At 34.9% G+C, this 22,043-nt stretch overlaps 1 protein-coding gene across 1 annotated transcript in view; it reads left to right on the forward strand.

The window, feature by feature from the left end:
* Positions 1 to 22,043, forward strand: part of LOC145685104 (lipase member H-A-like) — a 96,339-nt gene that overhangs the window by 40,196 nt on the left and 34,100 nt on the right. Inside the window, exons 2-4 of the mRNA XM_081757450.1 lie at positions 11,321 to 11,472; positions 15,409 to 15,660; positions 19,708 to 19,899. Coding sequence (XP_081613576.1) covers positions 11,321 to 11,472; positions 15,409 to 15,660; positions 19,708 to 19,899 — 596 coding nt within the window. The remainder of the gene's footprint in view (positions 1 to 11,320; positions 11,473 to 15,408; positions 15,661 to 19,707; positions 19,900 to 22,043) is intronic.

The following is a 22,043-nucleotide window of genomic DNA, read 5'->3' on the forward strand; positions in this document are numbered from 1 at the left end:
CGAAGTATTTCCATTGAAGGTAACAATGGCGTAAATCCCGTGTAATGTTTCGGCGGGAATAGTTCAGAATCACACAAGAAGGCAAAGTTTGAGGCCCCTAAGCAACTCTTGTGTTACCAAGAAGTCGTCGATTCAAAATAATCGATCTTCGTAAACTGTACAAAACACAGTTAATGACGATTATGAAGAAGCCTGAATCAGAAGAAATAGAAGTTCATAGTACAAGATTTCGTAAAAGGATTTTTCGTCACAGGCCTGAGAAGGATCTGACTTAGTAAGTGAGCTGGAGAAAGACATTGATGAAGATGCTATGGCACTAAGTCGTGTTGTTAAGATACTCCGAAAGGATATGGAAAACTACAGGAGTCATTTTGCAGGAAAATTTTAGAATCACTGTCAGGAAGATTCTGTTCCTCCTTCACTAATAACTGCTGTTAATATGTTACTTTATGGTTCATCTGCCACCCCTGAGAGCAACGCAAGTCAAGCAACTTCAACTATTAGTCAACTTATATTTTATAACTTCCATCAGAAAGCAGGTGATATTGAAACAGAAGCAGCAAGTCATAAACGCAATCGCGAGCCACCTCTTCCTCTCTATGTTGGGCTGAGCGTGTATGCTAAATCTCGTAAAAATCTCTCATAAATGAATTGCATTCACTAGGCAATTCGTTTGCAAGTGTACAGGAACTGTCTTTCTCAGTGCTTGATAAATCAAAGTGACGAAATGGTGTGTCCTTCCACTCTTCGTCGAGGTATTTTAACCGGTGCAGCATTAGATAATATTGACGACAAAATTTCTAGCACAACATCAAACTATTCCTTTTACGGTACGAGCATTTCTATTTTCCAGCATCCTTCTAAGGATAACCCTGGCATTCGACGTGACTATGTCTCATTGGATAATGTGAATATAAAAATGAGAACTGTTCCTGCTCTCCCCGATAATTATGCTCTAGTACCTCCTACTTATATCACTAATAAGGAACCATTCTACCTCAACATAACCCGCAGTTTGTAGAGAAAGTTCTTTCACGAACTGGATTTTTCGCAGAAGAAAAAACTAGGAGTGTTGGCTTGAAGCATGCTTAAAAAGTGACACTACTTGCACTTGGTCTGTACACCATGCCTCGAAAACTGAAACTCTGCAAATGCCAAGTATATGCTGCCTGCTTCCGTTGTTTAAGGAAGACTCTAAATCTGTTACTATGATACGGCACGAAATGAATGTTGTACGAGAACTTACAGACAAACTCAACAAAGGCCAAAAAAGTTCCGGTTCTTGTAATGGATCAACCACTATTTGCCTCGGGGATACGAATTCAATGGAATTGGCTAGAGTTATATGCCGAAGATAATCAAATTCTGATGCTGGGAGGATTACACATCGAACAAGCCTTCCTGCATCTTATAGGCAAATGGTTAGATGGAAGTGGTTGGGTAGAAATTTTATACAAGTCAGATGTAGCAACACCAGGAACCGCTGACAGTATATTGAAAGTAACTCACATTACAAAAGCTCGCTTTGCTCATCAGATTACTCTGACAGTTTTACATCATTTGCTGCGTGATGCGTATCATAATTCTTCATCAGGTCAATTTTTCAATGACTGGTGCACTGAAAAGGAATATTCGTGTCCAACGTTTAAGTTTTGGATAATATATTACCGTCTCGTGATTTTACTTTTAATTTACATCAGTGCCATACGTCAAGGAAATTTTAAGATCTACGTTAAAACACCAAAACTAATGGCAGAATTGTTTTTCGCAATGGACCACCTTAGCTATGTCGTTGGCTTCCCGTTCGCATTTTAGATTTGAAGAAGTTGGAAGAAACATATCCTGAGATTATGAATGCTTTCGAAATGGGTTACTTTGTGATAAGAAAGACATCAAAACCTTTCCCTGCAATAGCTATAGATCAGGCTCACGAACAGAATAACAAAATTATAAAAAGTGATGGCGGGATGATTGGTCTTTTACACGACATTGCTCTTGTCAAATGGATGACAGCGGGACAAGAAATTAGTAGACTAATTAATCAATTCAAAAAGTCATATAATGAATATGATCCTGATAATAAGCACAATGAAGATTACTCGTCGATGCAAGAAAGATTTAATTCGTCTGTTGAAAAGATGAAAGAAGTTTTCGTCGAATTGGGGAATCCGTTTGAAGAAAATAATGGATTTGTTAATGTTGCTTCCAGAATCATCTATAACGGTGATATAATTGAATCCCTATATTCAGCAGAAGAAAAAGGGTCTATTATATGTATAAGGAATTTGTGCAAGAAAGATTAGTAAAATGTACCAAGCCATTCTTTTCGCCCATGAAAAAATCTTCTCTAGTGCTTCATTCTTCCCTTCAAAAGAATAAAACAAACAGGAATGAAATAAAATTACTTAAGATGGACGTTGAGCTATTCTCTCGCTTACTACGCGTCAGTCAAACAAGACGACTTGACTTGGATGAATTCTTTCAGCACGAGATTCAACCACTTCCACAGTCTCTCTGAAATAATTCACAATCCTCAAAAAAAAAAAAAAAAAAAAAAAAAAAAAACTTAGTTATGCTTCTACAGAGAGAAGCCAACATCAAAGAAGAACACTTCCCTAATTCTTGTGATATTTTATTATTTGATGGAGTAGTTTTGGTTCACATTTTGCAACCAGCATCAGAAGAAACATTTTGTGATTATTTCCAGTGTTTCTTCGAATATGCTCAAAGAGAAGCAGACACATTCCGTGCAAAGCGAGTGAATCTGATATGGGATAAATACTCTTCAAAGAGCATAAAATCTTCCACAAGAGAAAGCAGGGGTGTAGGAATAAAGATAAAAGTAACATCAACTACACCAATTCCTACGAGGTGAAACGATTCCTAGGAGGTGAAAAGGATAAGAACTGTTCCTTTTTCTTGGAAAGTCTATGTGTGAAAAGGAAGGAAGTAACTTAAAGGTAGGAACGAGCAATGGATATCACATATAAACTTCAAGAAATCTTCCAACATTTTCAAACAATCATCAGGAAATCATTTAGAAGAAGCTGATAGTAGGATCATGTTACATTGCTTTGATGCAGCATGAAATGGACACAAGAATATAGTTATCCGCACAGTAGACACAAATTTTGTAATACTTGCTGTATCGTTTTTCTACGACTTTGACCGACACGGTTTAGAGGAATTATGGATATCTTTCGGCATCAAGAAACATCACTGATTTCTCCCAGTTCATTATATTTCAAAAGCATTAGGAAAAGAAAAATCAACTCCGTTACAAGGCCTCCACGCGTTTACAGGATGTGATACAGTGTCATACTTTCTCGGACATGGAAAATTATAAGCATGCAAAACATGGCTTTTGTATCCAGAGGTGACCACAGCTTTTCTAACAATTCCACACCCTGTAATCAACATAGGCGAAGATTGTTTTAATTCACTGCAACGATATGTTGTCCTATTATATTCAAAAACAAGTGAAAATTTTGAAGCTAATGAAGCCCGGCGAGAAATCTTTTCTGGAAAAGGGCAGACCTCTTCTGCGCTCCCTCCAACTTGTGACGCCTTTCTTCTTCACACCAAGCATGTAGCATACCAAGCTGGACAAATCTGGGGTCAGGCAATAAAGAAGACAGCACATATTCCTTCACCAGTAAACTGGGGATGGACTGACAATGGAAGTGAACTTTCTCCAACATGGACTTCCTTTCCAGTTGTATACGAACCATATAGAAAACTCTTTTTGAAATGTGCCTGCAAGACACGTACCACAAGATGTCGTTGTAGAAGTGCTTTTTGTTCTGTGTGTAGGGGAACATGTGGAAAGGTGATGGAAACTGAAAACGAAGATCTAGACCAATAAAACTTTCATGTAAGTAGCACTCATTATTTTTGATAATTCAGTTGATCCACAGTAAATTTACACCACGTAGGAAACGTACCAATAGCTTGTATACAAAGTAATATTAACTGTTCGTCGAAATCATAAAACTCTTTGTACACATAGAAAATCCAAAAAATATATTGTGAATTTCAAATTATGAAACCAAGTGTTTGTGTTGTATTTCTGTTCTTACAATACGAAAGAAATTGTTTATTTTCTAAATTATAACAATATATTGTTTTATGTAATTTCCTTATAATATCGTAAAGGATATAAAGCCAATGTCAATGGTCTAAAGACATTAATTTACTTCTTAGTCTTCCTGTGCAGTTCTCTTTCAATTCAGAAGAAACCATAAAACTTTTATATCGTGACACACGTAATTTCTTAAGATATTCTTAAACTTGATTCATGTGTAAAAGTGAATAGTAATAGAATAGGTGATATTACTTTGTCCGTATTCGTTTACAAATCTAGATACTCGGGTCAATATCTCGACAGAAACTAATTTTTATGAATCATAATTAATGGCCTCCATATCGGGTTCATAACCAGGCTTGGTCAGCAGGCCCGTAGCCAGCCCAAAAATGTAAGGGGGGCGATCCAACCATATTATAGTTCATTTGCAAGCCTACCGTGAAAATTTTAGGGGCCAGCAAAAATTTAGGGGGGGCTAGACCCCCATGGATACGGGCCTGTTGGTCAGGCTACTTTGTGCTTCTGATGAAAGTGGGACTTATGAAGAATACATCACAAGAGAATGATTTCTTTCGTACAATGCAGCATCCATCAGTGATGTTTTATTACGGTAAATGAACTCTCGCTCGACATTTGGGAAAATCAATCGACTCAACGCGAATCTTTAAATTGCCATAACTTCGTTGTTTATTAACCAATATGAATGAAATATACACCAAACAAAAGATAATTTAACACTCTTTAAAAAGTTACACGACATTTTTTTCGATAATCCCAGCCGTTTACTTGTTATTATAAAAAATATTATTAAACTCCATCATAAGAAATGTAAAGTTCCAAATTAAATAATTTCTGTAGGTGTTAATTTCAGTGCTAGGTAAAACCTTTTTGCCAATTTATTAGACCTTGTTGTCTTCTACGTCGTTTAGTTTTTGAATCGTAAAGATTGGACTATTAGTTAAGGAGATATATGCCTCTAAAGCCAACACTATGACTTTGCAGAGGCGGCCATCTTTGATAGCCGCCATATTGGATTCTGGCCACCTGTCGGAGTGGGGCCACTTCGATTCCTGCTTAGTTGGATCAGGGGAACAACATATCGAGTGGCACCTTTTTAACACAAAGTGCAGGATACTTCCCCTAAGCTCCCCTACTAAGTGTTACAGACAGAAGACTCTTATCACATTCGCAACTCTGTTGTGTATGTGGTGGTGTGATAATGGAATGCATATATGCAAGGGGTAAAGCAAGCAAAGAGTAGAAATAAAACATAACATAATAATATTCTAAATATTATTAAATATCTTAAGGAGCAACAAACAGAGCACGATATTTGGCGGTTCACGTGCTCTTGTGAACTGCATATAGCGACGCCACTGCTTTCCCCTTTTAGAAGGGGAATTTTCGGAAACGCTGCAACGTGTGTTTGCTCATTTCTAATTAAAGATTTACACACCCAATATCAAAGAACTTAATGAATAATCACATTAAACATTTTCTGAACAAGAATTTACAACGATAAGATTGTATTGTATTTCATATATTTCGTTCGTAATCAGAGCAGCCGTGCTCAAGCATTTTGTCATAAAATAGAAGAAGAACAAAGAAAGAATGTAAGCAATATCTGTGGATTGATCTACGTTTCTATGGTGATGTAAATAGTTGGCAAGGAATGATTGAGAGAATCGGCATGACAGTTTGGTGGTGTCTAATTGTGATTGGGCTAAAGGAAATGATCTTTTGCTTCAAATGAAGACTTTTAACTTGATAGTGAGTATGGAAATAATGCATTCAATCTTGCAGCTTATTATACGAACAAGCAAGATGTTACAGCCCTCAACCATTGATTTGTGTGAGGCCATGGGTGAGGTTAATAGCTTGTTGGTTGCCTTATGAGATCTTCGAAGTCCTGAATCTTAGTTTGATTATATCTTCAATAATGCAGAAGAAAAATGCACGGAAATTGACATTAGTGTTCCGACGCCTGAAAACGAAAAATCTCTTCATTTCCGGACGACTCACAAGAAACAGGTGTTTTTGTGGGAACGATAAAGTAGGCAATCAAGCATTGAACATTTTCTATCCTTTATTGGACAGCCCTACCCTGGGACTTAATACAAAGAGAGACTATAGACCTCATTCAAGTAACTGGGAAAATTATTCCCCTTGCTCAGTGTAATAGTACTGATTTTCAAGTAGTAACAGAACATTTTGGTCTAAATACGTTTGGAATTGAAGCTGAAATCAGACTTCTATGACCAAGTCGCTTGAACAAACCTCCAGCTACAGTTCTTGGTTTGCTAAAGTGGTCGCGAGAATCCGGAAGAGAAATGGTGTATGCGAATTTCTACAGATTGATGAGAAAGTTTTCAACGATTCCAGCTACTAGTTGCTCGTGCGAACGAAGCTTCTCCAAGATAAATTATGTCAAGTCCAAACTATGATCAACTGTGCTTAACAGAGACTCGACCCCATAATGTTGCTTTCTGTTGGAAAGTATCTGTGAGCATAGATATTGAAGAATTTAAAGCAATGGTTCCATTCAACAAAAGAATGTCTTTATAAAAGCTCTTATAATTGATGCCATTGCAAAAAAAAAAAAAAAAAAAAAAAAAAGCAACTTGTACACTTAAAATTCAGATATTTCTTTGATAAATCCATAACTCACATACACGTGTATCCATGTATGAAGTTTCTTTAAATATGTACTTAGAAGTTTTTATTGTGTATCATGTTAACATGTTTCACTGTCTTATCCCTTCCCAGTCTGCACCCACATTACCAAAATCCTGGCGCCGCCTATGGGTCTAGGCGTTGCTAAGTGAGTCAGTATTACATTTTTTTTTTGTAATAATAGTACGTACAGTAGCAGAGTTGCCAACCTCAGGGAACAAAGTTATCGATTTTCGTCGTTAAAATTATCGTATATTACAAAAAATTATCGTATATTAATTATGCAGGCATAATTGAAGAAACAAGTATATTACTTCTAATAATAGCAATAATACATAATAAACTTACCTAATAATCTTCAATCTCGAACTCCAAATCGGCGTCACTGCCCTCACCATTTCATTTTTTCTTTATTAACACTACTCTAAGCAACAACAATATTTCCACCCGCTCGTAAACGTAACTGAATTTTAAAAATTGATGCAGGGTTGCCATTTACCAATTTTCAAATTGTTGTTGATTTATTTCAGCGGGAATGACTGTTAGAAACCTCAGTGTCTGCTTTTGTAATTATTTAATGCACGTGTACAATTTATATGCACATTAAAAACTGCCAAAATATATACATTCTAAAAATTATCGCATATTCACCTATTACCGCAAGGGCATTATCGTATATAGCATTAAGACTTAAATTATCGTATATCATGATAAATTATCGTATGGTTGGCAAGCCTGCTACAGTAGGTGTACTGATTGCTACAGCTTTCAATTGCAGTTTTTCACCTTCATTAATCCGAATAATCGTAAGAATACTGTAGATATTTTGAAACACTCTAGCATTGGTAACATTGGGCATGCAGTTATATTTCTATCCTTTTTTCTTTCTTTGTCATTCTTTGTCTTCTTTGTTCTTGATTTATCATAGCTCACTTCCAACAAATCAACTCGCAAAAAAATCGTTGCACATTTTGCTTTGCTGTCACCTTTAAAAAAGTGAGATTACGTGGAGAACAACAATGTCAAACGAGAAACAGTTACATGAATATCAGCCAAACACCACCCCACCTGTCTTGGCTCTTTGATAGGAGATAACAACTTCAACGGGAAATTCCAGTCGTGATACGCGTGCAAGGTGCCACTTAAAACTATGGAAATCATGGATGGCATGAAGTCAAATCACAAACAAATGACATTAACTCTTTGGATAATACTGTGACGTAGTTTTCTTTAAATGCTGATAACTAGGATTCCATTATTATTATTATCGTAATTGCTATTACTATTAAGCTGGATTTATTTTATCCTTTCATTTTTCTCTAATTATATTTATTGTAGTAGGTTTGCGATATTAAAATGATTCTCTCATTTTAACATATTTTATTAAATGGAAAATATTAAATTTATATATGTATTTACATTTATAAGTTGTTTTCACATTTAGTTCTTATTAGAGCTCGCTCGTGGCTAAGTGGTTAGCATAGACACCTTTGGCGTGGGAGATCCGGGTTCGATTCCCGGTGGGAACTCATGTGGTTCGTGGTCCCACGTTAACCTATAGATCCATATATCCTCACTGTTGAAAGGGACACAAATCAAATCAAACCACATACAGTTCTTGACATCATACTTTTCAGAATCTGCAACTTACTTTACGAATATATCCTGCATGTTATACTGTACATGCAAACTCCATAGCATTTTGGTTGCATAATACAATAGGATAAATAATTGAGAGCAATATAATAATAAAGTAAATGAGTTGATTTTAGTTTAGCGTCCCTTTCAGCAGCGAGGCTATATGAGACGTGGACCTACTGATTAACGTGGAATCCGAACCACATGAGCTCCCGCCGGGAATCGAACCCGGGTCTCCCACGCCAAAGAATAATAAAGTAAATAATTATATAGCAATATATAAAAGTAACAATGGAGCATTATTGTATTGTCACTCAACTTAAGATTCTATCATTCTATGATGTCGGGAAACAAGTTAAAGTTGCAAGATCTAAAAACAACGTTGAACCAGGATACGTAAGAACTATTATGCTTTAAAGAAAAGCATGTAAAAAATACATATTTTAAATATGGTACTTGTACTTGTACAGACAGTATTGATGGGAACAAATAAGTACATATGCTTAAAAAAAACTATTGAGCTTAAAACCTGCAGAAGGAAATTCCTTGTTAATGTGATAAATTAATAATGTTAATTCTACATTTCATGAATTATTTAAACAGCAGAGATTTTATCGGAATGACCTCTACGTAAATGAATTGATTTTCCTGTTGACATATGACTTTTCTGATGGGATACATTTCTATCATATTTGTTTGCTGGAGAATAGCTTTGTTATCTTACGAACTGTAGTTATTGGCTGAATCACTTCGTAAAAACTGTATTGGTGAACTGCAGTAAGAATAATATGGACAAGACTTATTTTCTACTATTTTTCTTGATGTTTTTGATAATGCTACTGCATTAAACGTGAAATGTAAATAATGTTTTTTTTTCTTTACATCAATTAATTATTTTTGAGTATGTAATAATTTTTTTTATTGTCATAAACTTGTAATTGTTTTCGTATATCCAACATTTTATTGATCTTTATTTGGTTTGATTGCTGTTTTTCTTATGTCTAACTTGGATTTATATCTAATTAAGAAGGTTAAACTTAATATTAGCTTTGAAAAGTGATCAAATTCACACTGCCTTGTTTTTATTTTTGTGTTACTGTACTTAACAAAATTGATATTTTTTGTTGTTGTTGTTGTCAACAGAAACACAAGTGATGTTCTCGAAGTGTAATAAACGTACCTAATTAAGTAACTTACTCTCAAAAATTAGGTAATACTGTGATACCTTGGAATATGAAGATAATCCCTTCCAGGACTCTTTTCGAGTTCCAATACATTTCTTCCTTTAAAATAATATGTAAAATATGGGTTAATCCATTCCTAAATTCCATGAACTGGATTTTAAAAAAACAGTAACTACAGAAGATATTAAGGTAAAATAGTAGAGGATAATAACGGTTGAATAAAGATCAACATTAAGAACAAATGGCGAATACACAAAAGAAAAACGTGTTGGACATTCAAATTCCAATTCAGCGTTCGTATTCCGAATTGTTCTGTATAAAACCACACACACACACACACACACATATGTATATATATATATTGTAAAGTATCCATCTATTAAAAATGAAATAACTATATATTAAATATAAAAAAGCATAAACTTTTAAAAACTTTAACTAAAAGTATACATTCTCAAACACCTGTTGTAAATACATATTTATTAAATAAACTCAACTAGCTTCCTTCTTTCATTTCCGCATACCTTCAAGCACAGCCTAATACTTCCTAATTAGGTCATCATTCTTAAATTAATCAAAACCACAAAAAACAAAACAACAAGGGGTATTCAATACACAATTAAAACAGGTGCAAAATCATCAAAAAAAGCAAATCCCACCATTAAAAAACCACCAACTCCACAAGTCAAAAAGTACCATTCTAACAGTTCATCGCCGCAAACACCTTCAAGTTTATCATCAAAGTAATAAAATAAAGGTGTAAAAAAACAACATTGCAAAAACGCATTATCAACGCCCCTTGCAAATCAACAAAATAAAAATCCAAATGTTAACTGTCTCTAGCTATCCAGGCTCTACCAAAAAAAAATATTCATCATTCCAAATAACCAAAACAACGCCAGCCCTGTTAAATCTATCAGGCTAGTGCTCATCCTTTATCTTTTAATCATAACCTTTTCTCTTTCTCTCACCCTTTTCCCCAACTAATCATTTCCTAAATTAAAAACATTTGAATTTTATTTAAATTCAACCACAATTTTACAGTTAAGTACCGTGTTATATATCAGTTCCATCCCCATTTAATTGCATTTATTTATTACGCATTCTAAGCTATAACTAATAACACAACACCGGCACAATATATATATATATATATATATATATATATATATATATATAAGACAATACAAAAAATATAATTAAACATCATTTCCTTTATCTATTAAATATTTTCAGTGTTATACTGAAAACTTTTTTAGGCACTTTTCCCATTTCTAACTACTAACTAAACCATACCTTGTAGCATAATCTATTTCTATGGAGAAAATAAAATGAAAACAGAAAATGTAGTTTACTTATTTGGTGAATTACATTATACAACATTCCTCGAAACCACCTATGATCATTTTGTTCGTATTTCATAAATAAATATTGTAGTAAATAACTACGGTACGGTATGCTTCATTATTCAATTTTGAATGTGGTAGAGAGAAAGTATAGTATAGGTGTTGTATCTCTCATTAAGGTTAGTACTAAATTGAAAGGAATAACTCCTCTTTATGTAAAACGCTCTCAATTCAAATGAGTTCCTTCCTTATCAGTACCCAGGAATTATATTTCATAATTTTTACTTGAAATAAGTTCTCGAGAAGAGTTTTCGCAATTTTCGCAAGTAAAGAATTAGGTAATTTTAAACACTTAGTATAGAAAATTACTACACTATACATGTATTCTGTTATAGGAAAAATCCAAATAAAGGTGAGAAGAGACTGTACAGTGACAACTGCAAGCCTGTGTTTCCAAGTTTTAGTCCCAACAGACGAACCAAGATGTTGATTCATGGATTTGGTGATAATGAGGCTCAATCTTACTTGTATGCGGAGCTACGTCGAGGTCAGTTTCATAAACATAATGTCAATTGAAATTTTCTGTTTAGATGGATTACAAAGACAAATTGAAACGTAGACAGAGTCTGAATAACCACGTTAACTCTTTCGCTGCCACCTTGATTTCAATATCCCAACCCAATGTGCCACCTACACTTTTGCAACAGTTAGCCTTTTGCAATAAACTAGATACATCTAACAGAAATCAAGCACACTACAGAAAATGACCAGGCCAACATTGTGTGGCACCAGAGTATAAAAACTCTATACCTGGTAGAGGTCTGCATGGACCGGAATTTTTAACCCTGACTCGGCCCGGCCCGTGAATTTATAATGTGATTCCCGACTCGAGTTCGAAATATGTTTTAGTATTTAGGCACGAGCCCGGCCTGAGCTCGTGTGATAACCAAATGAGCCCGAAAGAAGCCTGAATTACAGAAACTTAATCATTAACGCAAAATTGTACACACAGCAATTACAAGTTTAATTTTACACTTGTGCTTTGAAAGTTCTCCAGAAAGAACGGTTCAATAAATATCATTGTACAGTATATTTACAATATTAGGCCCGAAAAGACCCGAGATATATGGTTGTATATTTAAAAATTTACTGCCCAGGCCCTTCCCGAGCCCGAAGCGATATATACTTTGTAGGCCCGAGGGTTCGGACCAAGCCCGTGCAGACCTCTAATGCATGTGTTGTCCCATTTGACAGAGAATGTCTACAATGAGAACTATCTCTTGATGCCAAATGGTGTCAATAGCACACAGCAATAGGTATGAATGACGCCATATGGCGTCAAGTGGCAATGAATGAGTTAACTAATCGCTAAATTGAAAGAAAACACACTTGTCGATGTTTTCAATAACTGGAGAATTCCTATTTTCCTATTAACTGGCGAATGTATTAAATACAAAATCTTGATTTCAAGAAAAATGACACTGAAAGTTGTAAATTTTGCTTTACTTGCAAATTACTGAATATATATAAAACTGAAGATGTCAAATTTTGCACACTCGCCAGTTCGTGACGCTTGGGAGTTCACCTGTTCATGGAAACATTGTCGATTTGTAATTTGCTTGGACACAGCCTAACCTAAAATTTAGTATTCTGTCTCTGCACTTGGTTCTGTCATAAGCATATTTATCGTAATTAACTAGATACAAAAAATGGATAAACTGTGGATTGAATTAAAACATCAATATCTAATTTATTTGATCTGACTTGTCTTGGTGAGAATACTTGCGACATCTGAAATCTTATTAAACACATTTTAAATTTGCTATAAATGTACACACCAAAGAAACTAACTCTTCAATATACGTGTAAAATATACCAGTGTTTTGCAATCATTTACTGTAGATTTAAATTAATATTAATTTTTGAAATCAAGTACAAAATACAATTAAAATGTATTTTTTTAAATCAATAAATTGCATTATTATGACTAAATGTTTTGGAGCTTGACATCCCTTTTTAACACTGAGGCTCTATAAAAAAAAAGAGTAATTACAAGTATCATGTGTGTAAAGAGTATATGTGTCAGCGTTAAAAAAAAGGATATACAACGATCTGTTAGTGTAATTTGCTACACATATAGTACAAGAATAAATAAGAATTTCTCTCCAAGATAAAAACTTATTGGCAACGTGCGATACAGGTTTTGATACTCGGATGAATAGTACTGGTATTTTTTTTTTTTAATTTCACCCGCATTTTTCCACTGTGTCTGTATGAAATTTTGGATTTTCCAATAAGATTGGGAAATATTTCCCCCTCGTAACTATCAATGTGACTCGCCACATGTGTTACAAAGGAACTGAATATATTTCAAAAAATATTTTATCTGGTTGCGTGCAGCCGAGGCCGGTCCAGGAAGGCACAAAACTTCCCGAAAGAGATTTTTTTGGAAGGAAATGCTCCGAATTATTTCAAATTTCCCTTTTCATGTACGTTACACACTCGCGAATTAGGTTTCAATTAAAAAACTTGTTTTAATCTGAAAAGAATGACGTATAAACCATGATGTTCGAATGAATAGTGCTAAAGCAGTAGATGTTTAACTGAAAATCTACATTTCAACTTTAAAATGCCACTGTTTCAAAGGATTAACTTAATTTAGTGTTTTTCAATCTTTCTAAGTTTTGACACCTTAATTTAAGACTCTACTGCATAACTTAAAAAAAAAAACGGTGTTAAAGTTACACTGTATTTTTGATTACAAAATAACTTTTACCTACAGAACCGCAATTACCTTGCTATCAAATAGCATAAAGTAATTTATTGTTATAGTTTTCAAAAGTAAAAATAATAAGCTTTTCTATTCAGCTTGTATTATATTCCATAATGTCATAAGATAACTTTCTTTAGGTACACCGTTTGAAAATGTGTGATTTAACCTCTGGGGTAATGTGGGTGCGTTTTAAATATTTTAACTTTGAAAGAACATTTATAATTATATCTACCCCACACTTTAGTTTTATTCATGCATAAGAAACTTATTAGATATATTTGTATGACATATTTCAGTAAAACTGTTAGGTGTCTAGGAATACACTGAAAGGTGCAGAGGGAAACCTAAATTTGAAGAATTGATATTGCCTAATATAATGCATTTTTGGTATATAAAGTGAGCATTTTAAGTTATAAAGGGTGTCTCATCAAGAACGCAACTTTTGAGTGCATAATAACATATTATTACTTAAATTTATTGATGAACTTAAGTCATTTACATATTTTTGCAGTGTGCGTATTGTGATAGCGTTCACCGTTCACTGTTAATGCGTTTCTGGAGCTATCTTCGAAGAAATATGGGCCAATTACGCCTTCAGCCCAAATGCCACACCACACAAGTACTCGTTGTGATGTAATTACTTCTCCATAATTAATCGAGGGTTTTCTGAGCCCCAAATCCTGTAGTTTTTTTTTTTTTTTCTTCACGAAGCCGTTCAACAGAAAGTACGCCTCATCACTGAATATTACTTTCTTGATTATTGTTGTTCACTCTTTGATTCGCAAGCAGCTTGAATCGACAAATGCTCGGGGCTTTTCGTGATCGTTTCGCTTCAGTTGTTCTGTCAATGGGATTTTACGGACTCAAAGGTGCAGATCTTCTTTCAGAATTCGTTGCATGCTGGTTCTGAAAATATTCAATTGTTACGAAAGTCGGTGAATAGATTTCACCGGATTTACAGCAACATTTTCAACTCACGATGACAATGTTTTCTGCAGGACAACTAACACAAGGATCCCGTGATGGTTTAATATCCACAACCGAACTGTTTTTTCCTCTAATTTAGCGATCAGTCTCATCACAGTCAACTTGTTCGATGTATTACATTCACCAAACATTTCACGGATGGAAAGCAAACAGTTTCTGCATAACATTCACCACACTTGTAATATGTTTTCTCTGTTACAACACGCTGTTCCGTCATGAAGCGTTCCATTCCTACCCGTATAGAAAACAGATGACGATCACGCGCTTTTCGGTGCTCCGTGACCACTAACCACAAAGACAACAGATGGAAATAATGTAACGTTCAGTGTTGCTAACTTATTAGAAGAGAAATGGCGGGCCTTTCGAAAGTTGCCTTTTTTATGGGACATCTTTTACTTCTAATTTTGATGATAAGAAAAGAGAAAACGAAAAGATAGAAAAACCCATTAATATTTCTATCTTAAATGGACTATGTGAACCTATTAAACAGTCCAAAAGGTACACTTCCTCTGCCAAAGAATAAGCAGCAATGATCATCTTTAGACAGATTTCAAATATAAGTTATTTTATGTGCTTTCTCCACCTAATCTTTAATCTAATAGAACTTAACATTTCAGTACAATTATGACATTTCATTCATTAAAATTACGTTGGGTGCTGAATGTTTCATTTTCACACTCTTTCAATGAATGCGTTTTATGAAAGTTTATTTCCTTATTTTAGCTTATTTAAAGCGGGAAGATTTGAACGTCATTACAGTTAACTGGCATAAAATGGCGGCACAACCTTGGTACTCTGCTGCAGCATCCAATACTAGGACTGTAGGTATACAGACAGCGAAAGTAATCGATCATCTCGTGGACAGTACCGGAGCTCGAACACAGGACTTTCACGTAGTTGGGTTTAGCCTTGGAGCACACGCGGCAGGATTTACAGGGAAATATGTTTCAGCTGGAAGACTGGAAAGAGTTACAGGTAAAGAAAAATATGTATCTTTTAATACTTGTTTATCATTAGAACACATTAAAAATTTATAGATACTGCAAATCAAAAGGTCAGGAACAATTTACTCTCAGTGTAAACCAGTGTTGGGTAAGTTACTTGTAAAAATGTAACGCGTTACAAGTTACTTTACTTTCTCTTAAAATGTAACGCGTTACTAACGCGTTACTTGCCCTAAAAAAGTAACTGTTACTTTACTTCGAAAGTAACGCGTTACTAACGCGTTACTTTTAGGTTCGAAACTTTGAATATGTGAAAAAATCTTATTACTTCAATTTTCCGTACTACTATTACTACCGCTATTATTATTATTATTATTATTATTATTATTATTATTATTATTATTATTATTATTATTATTATTATTATTATTATTATTATTATTATTAAAATAATAATAATAATTATAACAATACTGTGTATAAACATGAATATAGGCGGTTTGTATTTGAATACTAAAAAACTAGTTGATTGCCAACCTCGGTAGTCGTGAAGTCTAGGAGTCAAGGACATTGTTCACGAGCTTCTGAATTTGAGTTGAGGGTTTAGGTTGAGTATTCGGGCACGAGCCAAACATTGTGAAAAGTTATAGGCCAATAAAACTGCTCGGTCCGGGTTTAGAATTGTCAACGACTCGAGCAGCTCCGCTCACAACTCATTAACTATCGACCCGAACCGGGAAGTGAGCCGAGCCATTAGCTCACCGAAACGAGTCGGCTAGAGCCCTCGGCTCAGTTGAGCCGAACCGAGCAGATGGCTCATTCCAACCAAGCCAGCTCGAGCCGATGTTCACCCCAAGCTAGCCGGCTCGCGCCATCGGTTCAGTTGAGCCGAGCCGAGTTGAGCTTGTTATAAAAATTCTCTTGTGGTCTGGCTATCGAGACGAGACGAGATGCGAGCAGTGTCCCCTCTCGTAAGCAATACTAAAAAAATGAAATCTTTAGTTTTACGTCCCACGGATATGCCGGTTAGGCTAAATGAGACGGTGATGAGGAGAAAGCAACACTAAAAGTATTCCATATTACTGCTTAGCTTACATTTTTCATGGCTTTCGCTTTCCAATGTAATCAGGCCATGATTTCAAAACGAGCTAAAACCAGCTGAACGAGCGAGCCATTTATCAAACTCGACTTGACTCGAAACTCGACTTGAATTCGAGTTGAGTTTTAGCTTGACTCGTGCCCATCCCTATCCGTTAGAAAAAAATGTCTACTTATTATTATTCTGCTAAACTAATTATATAACAATAACAATGTGGTTATGTAAAATTTAAAATACAGAATATAGAGGAGCATTACACTACAACTAAAAAATGAGAACACATGAACTGAGGGTAAACCAAAACTTGTCAGTAAATCTAATGTCGATACATGCTTTTTAAAGCCAGTTGTTCCAAACTCTATAATCAACGGAACTTTAGGATACGTAAACTGATCTGAAAGAACTCTAATATTACATACCATCATCATTACATTAATAAAGTACGCCTGCTCATCAGAACACAGTTTATTCATATTAACTCCTTACTGTATATCGTTAATTATGGCACCCTAGTTGTTGATAAATATTTCCAGCCGGGGTACCACTTTATTTTTAAATTCTGTCCACCATCATCTTCAGCTTTTAAGAAAAAGTATCCTCTCAAATGTTCGAACGATAAAATATTTTCTTCTCCATCTTTACAAAAACAACACCAATCCAAGTAAAATAGACTACTTGTGCCATTGCACTCGAAGTTCACTCACTGAATGTATTGATTTGGAGCTGTCAAAGTCTACAACAAAATCTTCCAGGTGCTTGCAATCAGTACATGTGATTTCTCTGAGGCTGTCCTCATTTTCCAAAACAGCAAGTGGTACTATGATCTTATCTATTTCTTTGTCTGTTGGTGACTGATTGTCGTTCACTGACATACGTAATTCATGATCCATTGTTCCATTCTGAGAAATTCACTTACAGGAAAGATACATTTGTTTCCGATAAAATTCACATATATTGTAGTTACTCATCCGAAATGTAACGCGAAAAAAGTAACGCAAACTAGGTACGTTACTTAAAAATTTGTAACGCGTTACCGATACAGTTACTTTGGAAAAATGTAACGCCTTACTAGGAAAAGTTACTTGCGTTACGTTACTTCCCAAGACTGGTGTAAACAAATGAAAGATGTTCCTGTATAGTGTTGCCAATTTAGCCATTAAATGGCTAAATCTAGTCGTTTTCAAATGGTGCCTAGCCAGTAAAAATGTAGGTTAGCTATTAACTATAATTACGGCAAATTCTACACTCATAATTTTGCCAATTTATAGCCATTTGTCTTTAGCAGTAATTAAATATTTTTATTTAAATAAACATCTTTAAACACATGAATAAAAATAAAATGTCACTTCCTTCTGCTTGCAGTAGTGCTTACTTATTTCTAATCCAGAATACATCAAATTATAGGAAACCAATACGAAAGCAAGCATATTTTTCTTGGTCGATTTTCAGATATTATGATTAGCATTTCTTCTTGATTAGGAAACCCTTGACTATGTAGCCTCTCTACTGGAATAAACAATAAATAAATCAATAAACCCGAAATACAAACCCGGAATACTCATAAATACAAATCAATCAATAAATAAACCCGAAAATTCGGGATTCAGTAAGATTTTCGGTAACGAGCACTGAAGATTCTACTGCCATTTCTGTTTCCTTTCTTTCTTTTTAATCAAGGTGAAATAAATTGCGCATCTGACTTTTCGAGCCACCATTCCCATACCTATCCCTTTTCAGTAACACAAGAATTATATATAAATAGCGACACACAGAGAGAGAGAGAGAGAGAAAGAGAGAGATTAAATCTTCCTTCATAGACTTTAATACTAAAAATGAATCATTCACTCCCTCTATGAGGCTTATCACGACCGGTCCAAGGAACTAGCCGACCAAGGAGAATAGAAATATTCTCTGGTCAATACTTGCATAAGTTCCATACATTTTGGTTAGGTCAAACTTGTGTCACACAGGCTAGGTCGACAGAAGAAGAACCGTATTGCTGTTTTCTAATAAATTAATGCTGCAAGTAAAAATGAAACTTTTGTAGGAGTCGGTCGGCCCTTCCGCGTTCAATGTGGTTTTGCCACTGCTTAAAGTAAGAGCAGAAACTTGCTAGTTTTAGTACGTGTGAAACGATACTGTCCCACTTATTGTTCTAGGAGTATTGACGGTTCAGAAATTCACGCGTTATAGGAAACCCTGGGTATTTTAAGATGTAACCGAACAACAGTTACAATAATTTTCAAAGAATATTCATTCGCGGACACGAAATGACCAACGTTATTGTGATTGATCAATATCTATGTTATAGGACAACCAAAGCATGCGACACAGTCAATGGCGTGGGAGCTAGGCAAATGAAACAAAGACTGTGGCGCGACGTTGCAGTGTTGTAAATGAGCGTGGCTGAGCACATGAGAGTGAATGGTAAATCTCTTCTTTGCTGTATAAACTAAAGTGAATATGCACAAAGATGTGGCAACAACGCAGTCACCTCATTTGCTAACAGCGTTTAAAAGAAACTACGAGCTCCACCTTGAAACGAAATAAACACTGTCCGTTAGAATAATATTCTAACGGTCGTGTCTTTTATAGAGTAAATGTCCATTCATTGACTTTGAGGAAAAATATTTATTTAAGAGAGAGACCAAAATGTTATAACACTTTTACATGTGTGTGCAAAATAGTATATCATGGCAATTTTTACCAACTGTTATCAGGTAAAACCTTGAAAGTTTCAAGAGAATTAAGATAGAACAAGCGACTGTTTAACTACCAAATACACTTACTGTAGTACAAGTATTTTGGGTTCTTGTTCCTGTTCTTTTTATCTCAAATTCCTTTAAATAATAGCTTTTTTGGCATATCTGTAGTCTGTATTGCAATTTCTAAGACAATCATAAAAGATTTCGCACATAACATTCTTCGATTCGACAGAAATACATATAAAACTTAAGACTCGATCGGTTTATTTTATAGGTTTGGATCCAGCATATCCTTTGTTTCAAGATGTAGGACCAGAAAATCGTTTGAACTCGACTGACGCTGACGTCGTTGAAGTGGTTCACACATCCGGTGGTTATTTGGCATTTCAAGATCCTTTAGGTGACGTAGATTTTTATCCGAATGGTGGAAGTTGGCCTCAGCCTGGATGTCCTTATGATATCCTAGGTAAGTAGCATTAGTATGAACTCTAGGAATTATTAAACTCAAAGTAAATAATAAGTTCGTATAAAATGGTACAGTACCATGGATTATATCTTACAATTACTAACTTATAGTTTTGGCTATCCACTTTAAGCGTGGTTGGATTTATTCGTTTAAAGCAATGTGCACCTTATAATACCTATAAACTACGAAGTTCAATCTTCGAGGATTAGATTTTATCTTCACATTTTCCGATATAATGAAACTGGAATTGGTAGATTTTTACCACTTTCAACTTCTGTATTATATTCTCATGGAGCAAAATGTAAAAGATAGTGAGAAATGTATGGGTGGATTCAGTCTCAGAAATGAGATAATTCCTTTCCGACATTATCCTTCCCTATCGAAGCCTGTCTCTTCCGTTTTTAATTAGTCCCCATAATTTAGAAGTCATCATACAATAGTTCCACGTTGTAAAATGAAAGTTACTTGTTTATTTAATCCTGATCAGACTATAGACGAAGGGTGGCTTGAGGATGACACTACAAATGCGAAGGCATTACATACTCGTATTACATTTTTCTTATATACTTACCTCGCTTCTGTTGAGCAACGTGAGCAGTGTCCCACTATTCCCCAGAAATGTGATATATTCATGACACTTCGACGCAGAATACAATTAAGGAATCGAAGCAAATGGATAAGTAAAATGTTACTGCTATATGACAGTACACAACCACACAAGAGCAAGGTGACGACTCAACATTTGCGAAATCTTGAGTTTACAGTCCTATTTCATTCTCCATACTCAACAGTCCTTGTACTTTTAGAACATGTTCTTTTTAGCAAAATGGAGTCTCTTCATGGTCATAAATTTTCGTCCTCTAATGAACTTCATAATGCTCTTCACAAGTGTGTGACATACGGAGCGTTCAGTGAGCCAGGAATTTAACACCTCTTTTGTTATTTTGGACATATTTCATCTTTAAGATATCAGTAAACCATTTTTCAATTTTTGACTCGAAGAAAGATAGGGAATCCAAATGTATGCAAAAATTATGTGCATTAACCATATTGCCTGTGAGTAGGCAACCCAAATTTTTTCCTGTCGTACAGGTCACATACTTTTCAGGGCAGTACCTCAATTACGAATTGGGAATTAGATTTCTAGGCTTTCGGCATCTGTGGCCATGTTAGCTCGTCACGTATGAGGGATGACGTCCCTCGGCGATCACACTATCCGAGGAAAGGGAAGGAAGAAAACGGCCTTAGACCTGCATGTTAGGTACCAACCCAGCATTTTCTTGGTGTGAATGACGAAAACCTCACTCAAGATAGTTGGCAGTACCGAAGGAATTGCTCGTTATTATATATAACACATACAATATTTTTAGTTTCAAAGATTTTGCATAAACATTATTATACAACGATATGGTATATTTGTAACACCTGTATATTTGTAACACTTCCATTTTATTGTAATCTTAATTTTTGCGGGCAAGAGGTGTTGCTTAAAAGTGCACAGACTGTGATGACGAAGAAGAAAAGAGATATAAAAAAATATAGATATATGATATTTAACCGCTGTTATTGTAATACCAGATTCGTCGTTTTTCGGGGTTGCTATGACAACCAGTAGTTGTTGATTGATTGTGATACTAAGAGAGAATATAAATAATTAAAGTTAACGTTGTCTAAAATCACTGTGTATTATTTCAAAATAGTAAGTGATTGATGATGTGTGATTTCATAGTACGTGATATCATATAGTCATTATATTAGCGAACTGGGAAAAGTAACGATTACATTTAAGTAATTATCGTTAGATATTAAATGGTTTTATTCCGCCAGGAGTTTGACACTAGTTTGTAGTTCTGAGTAAACAGTCTCACATTTGTTGATCATCACGGATTACATTTTATTAAGAAACAAAAGAAGATATATATCGCAATCCAAAAATGAATATTCACGGTAATAAAGGCACCAGTAGTGGAATTGGAGATGTCCATTCGTGAATGAATATGACTGAGCTGATAACACAGTTAGGATAATGCTAAAATGGAACAAATTACACAACAGATGAATCTCAACGAACAAATTACGCAGCAATTGCAACAGATGAATCTCAACAACAAACAAATTACACAGCAATTGGATGCTAAAATCGA

The sequence above is a fragment of the Thermobia domestica genome, chromosome 5 (genome assembly GCF_964235325.1).
Source record: "Thermobia domestica chromosome 5, izTheDome1.hap1.1, whole genome shotgun sequence".
In the NCBI taxonomy this organism is placed as follows: Eukaryota; Metazoa; Arthropoda; class Insecta; order Zygentoma; family Lepismatidae; genus Thermobia; species Thermobia domestica.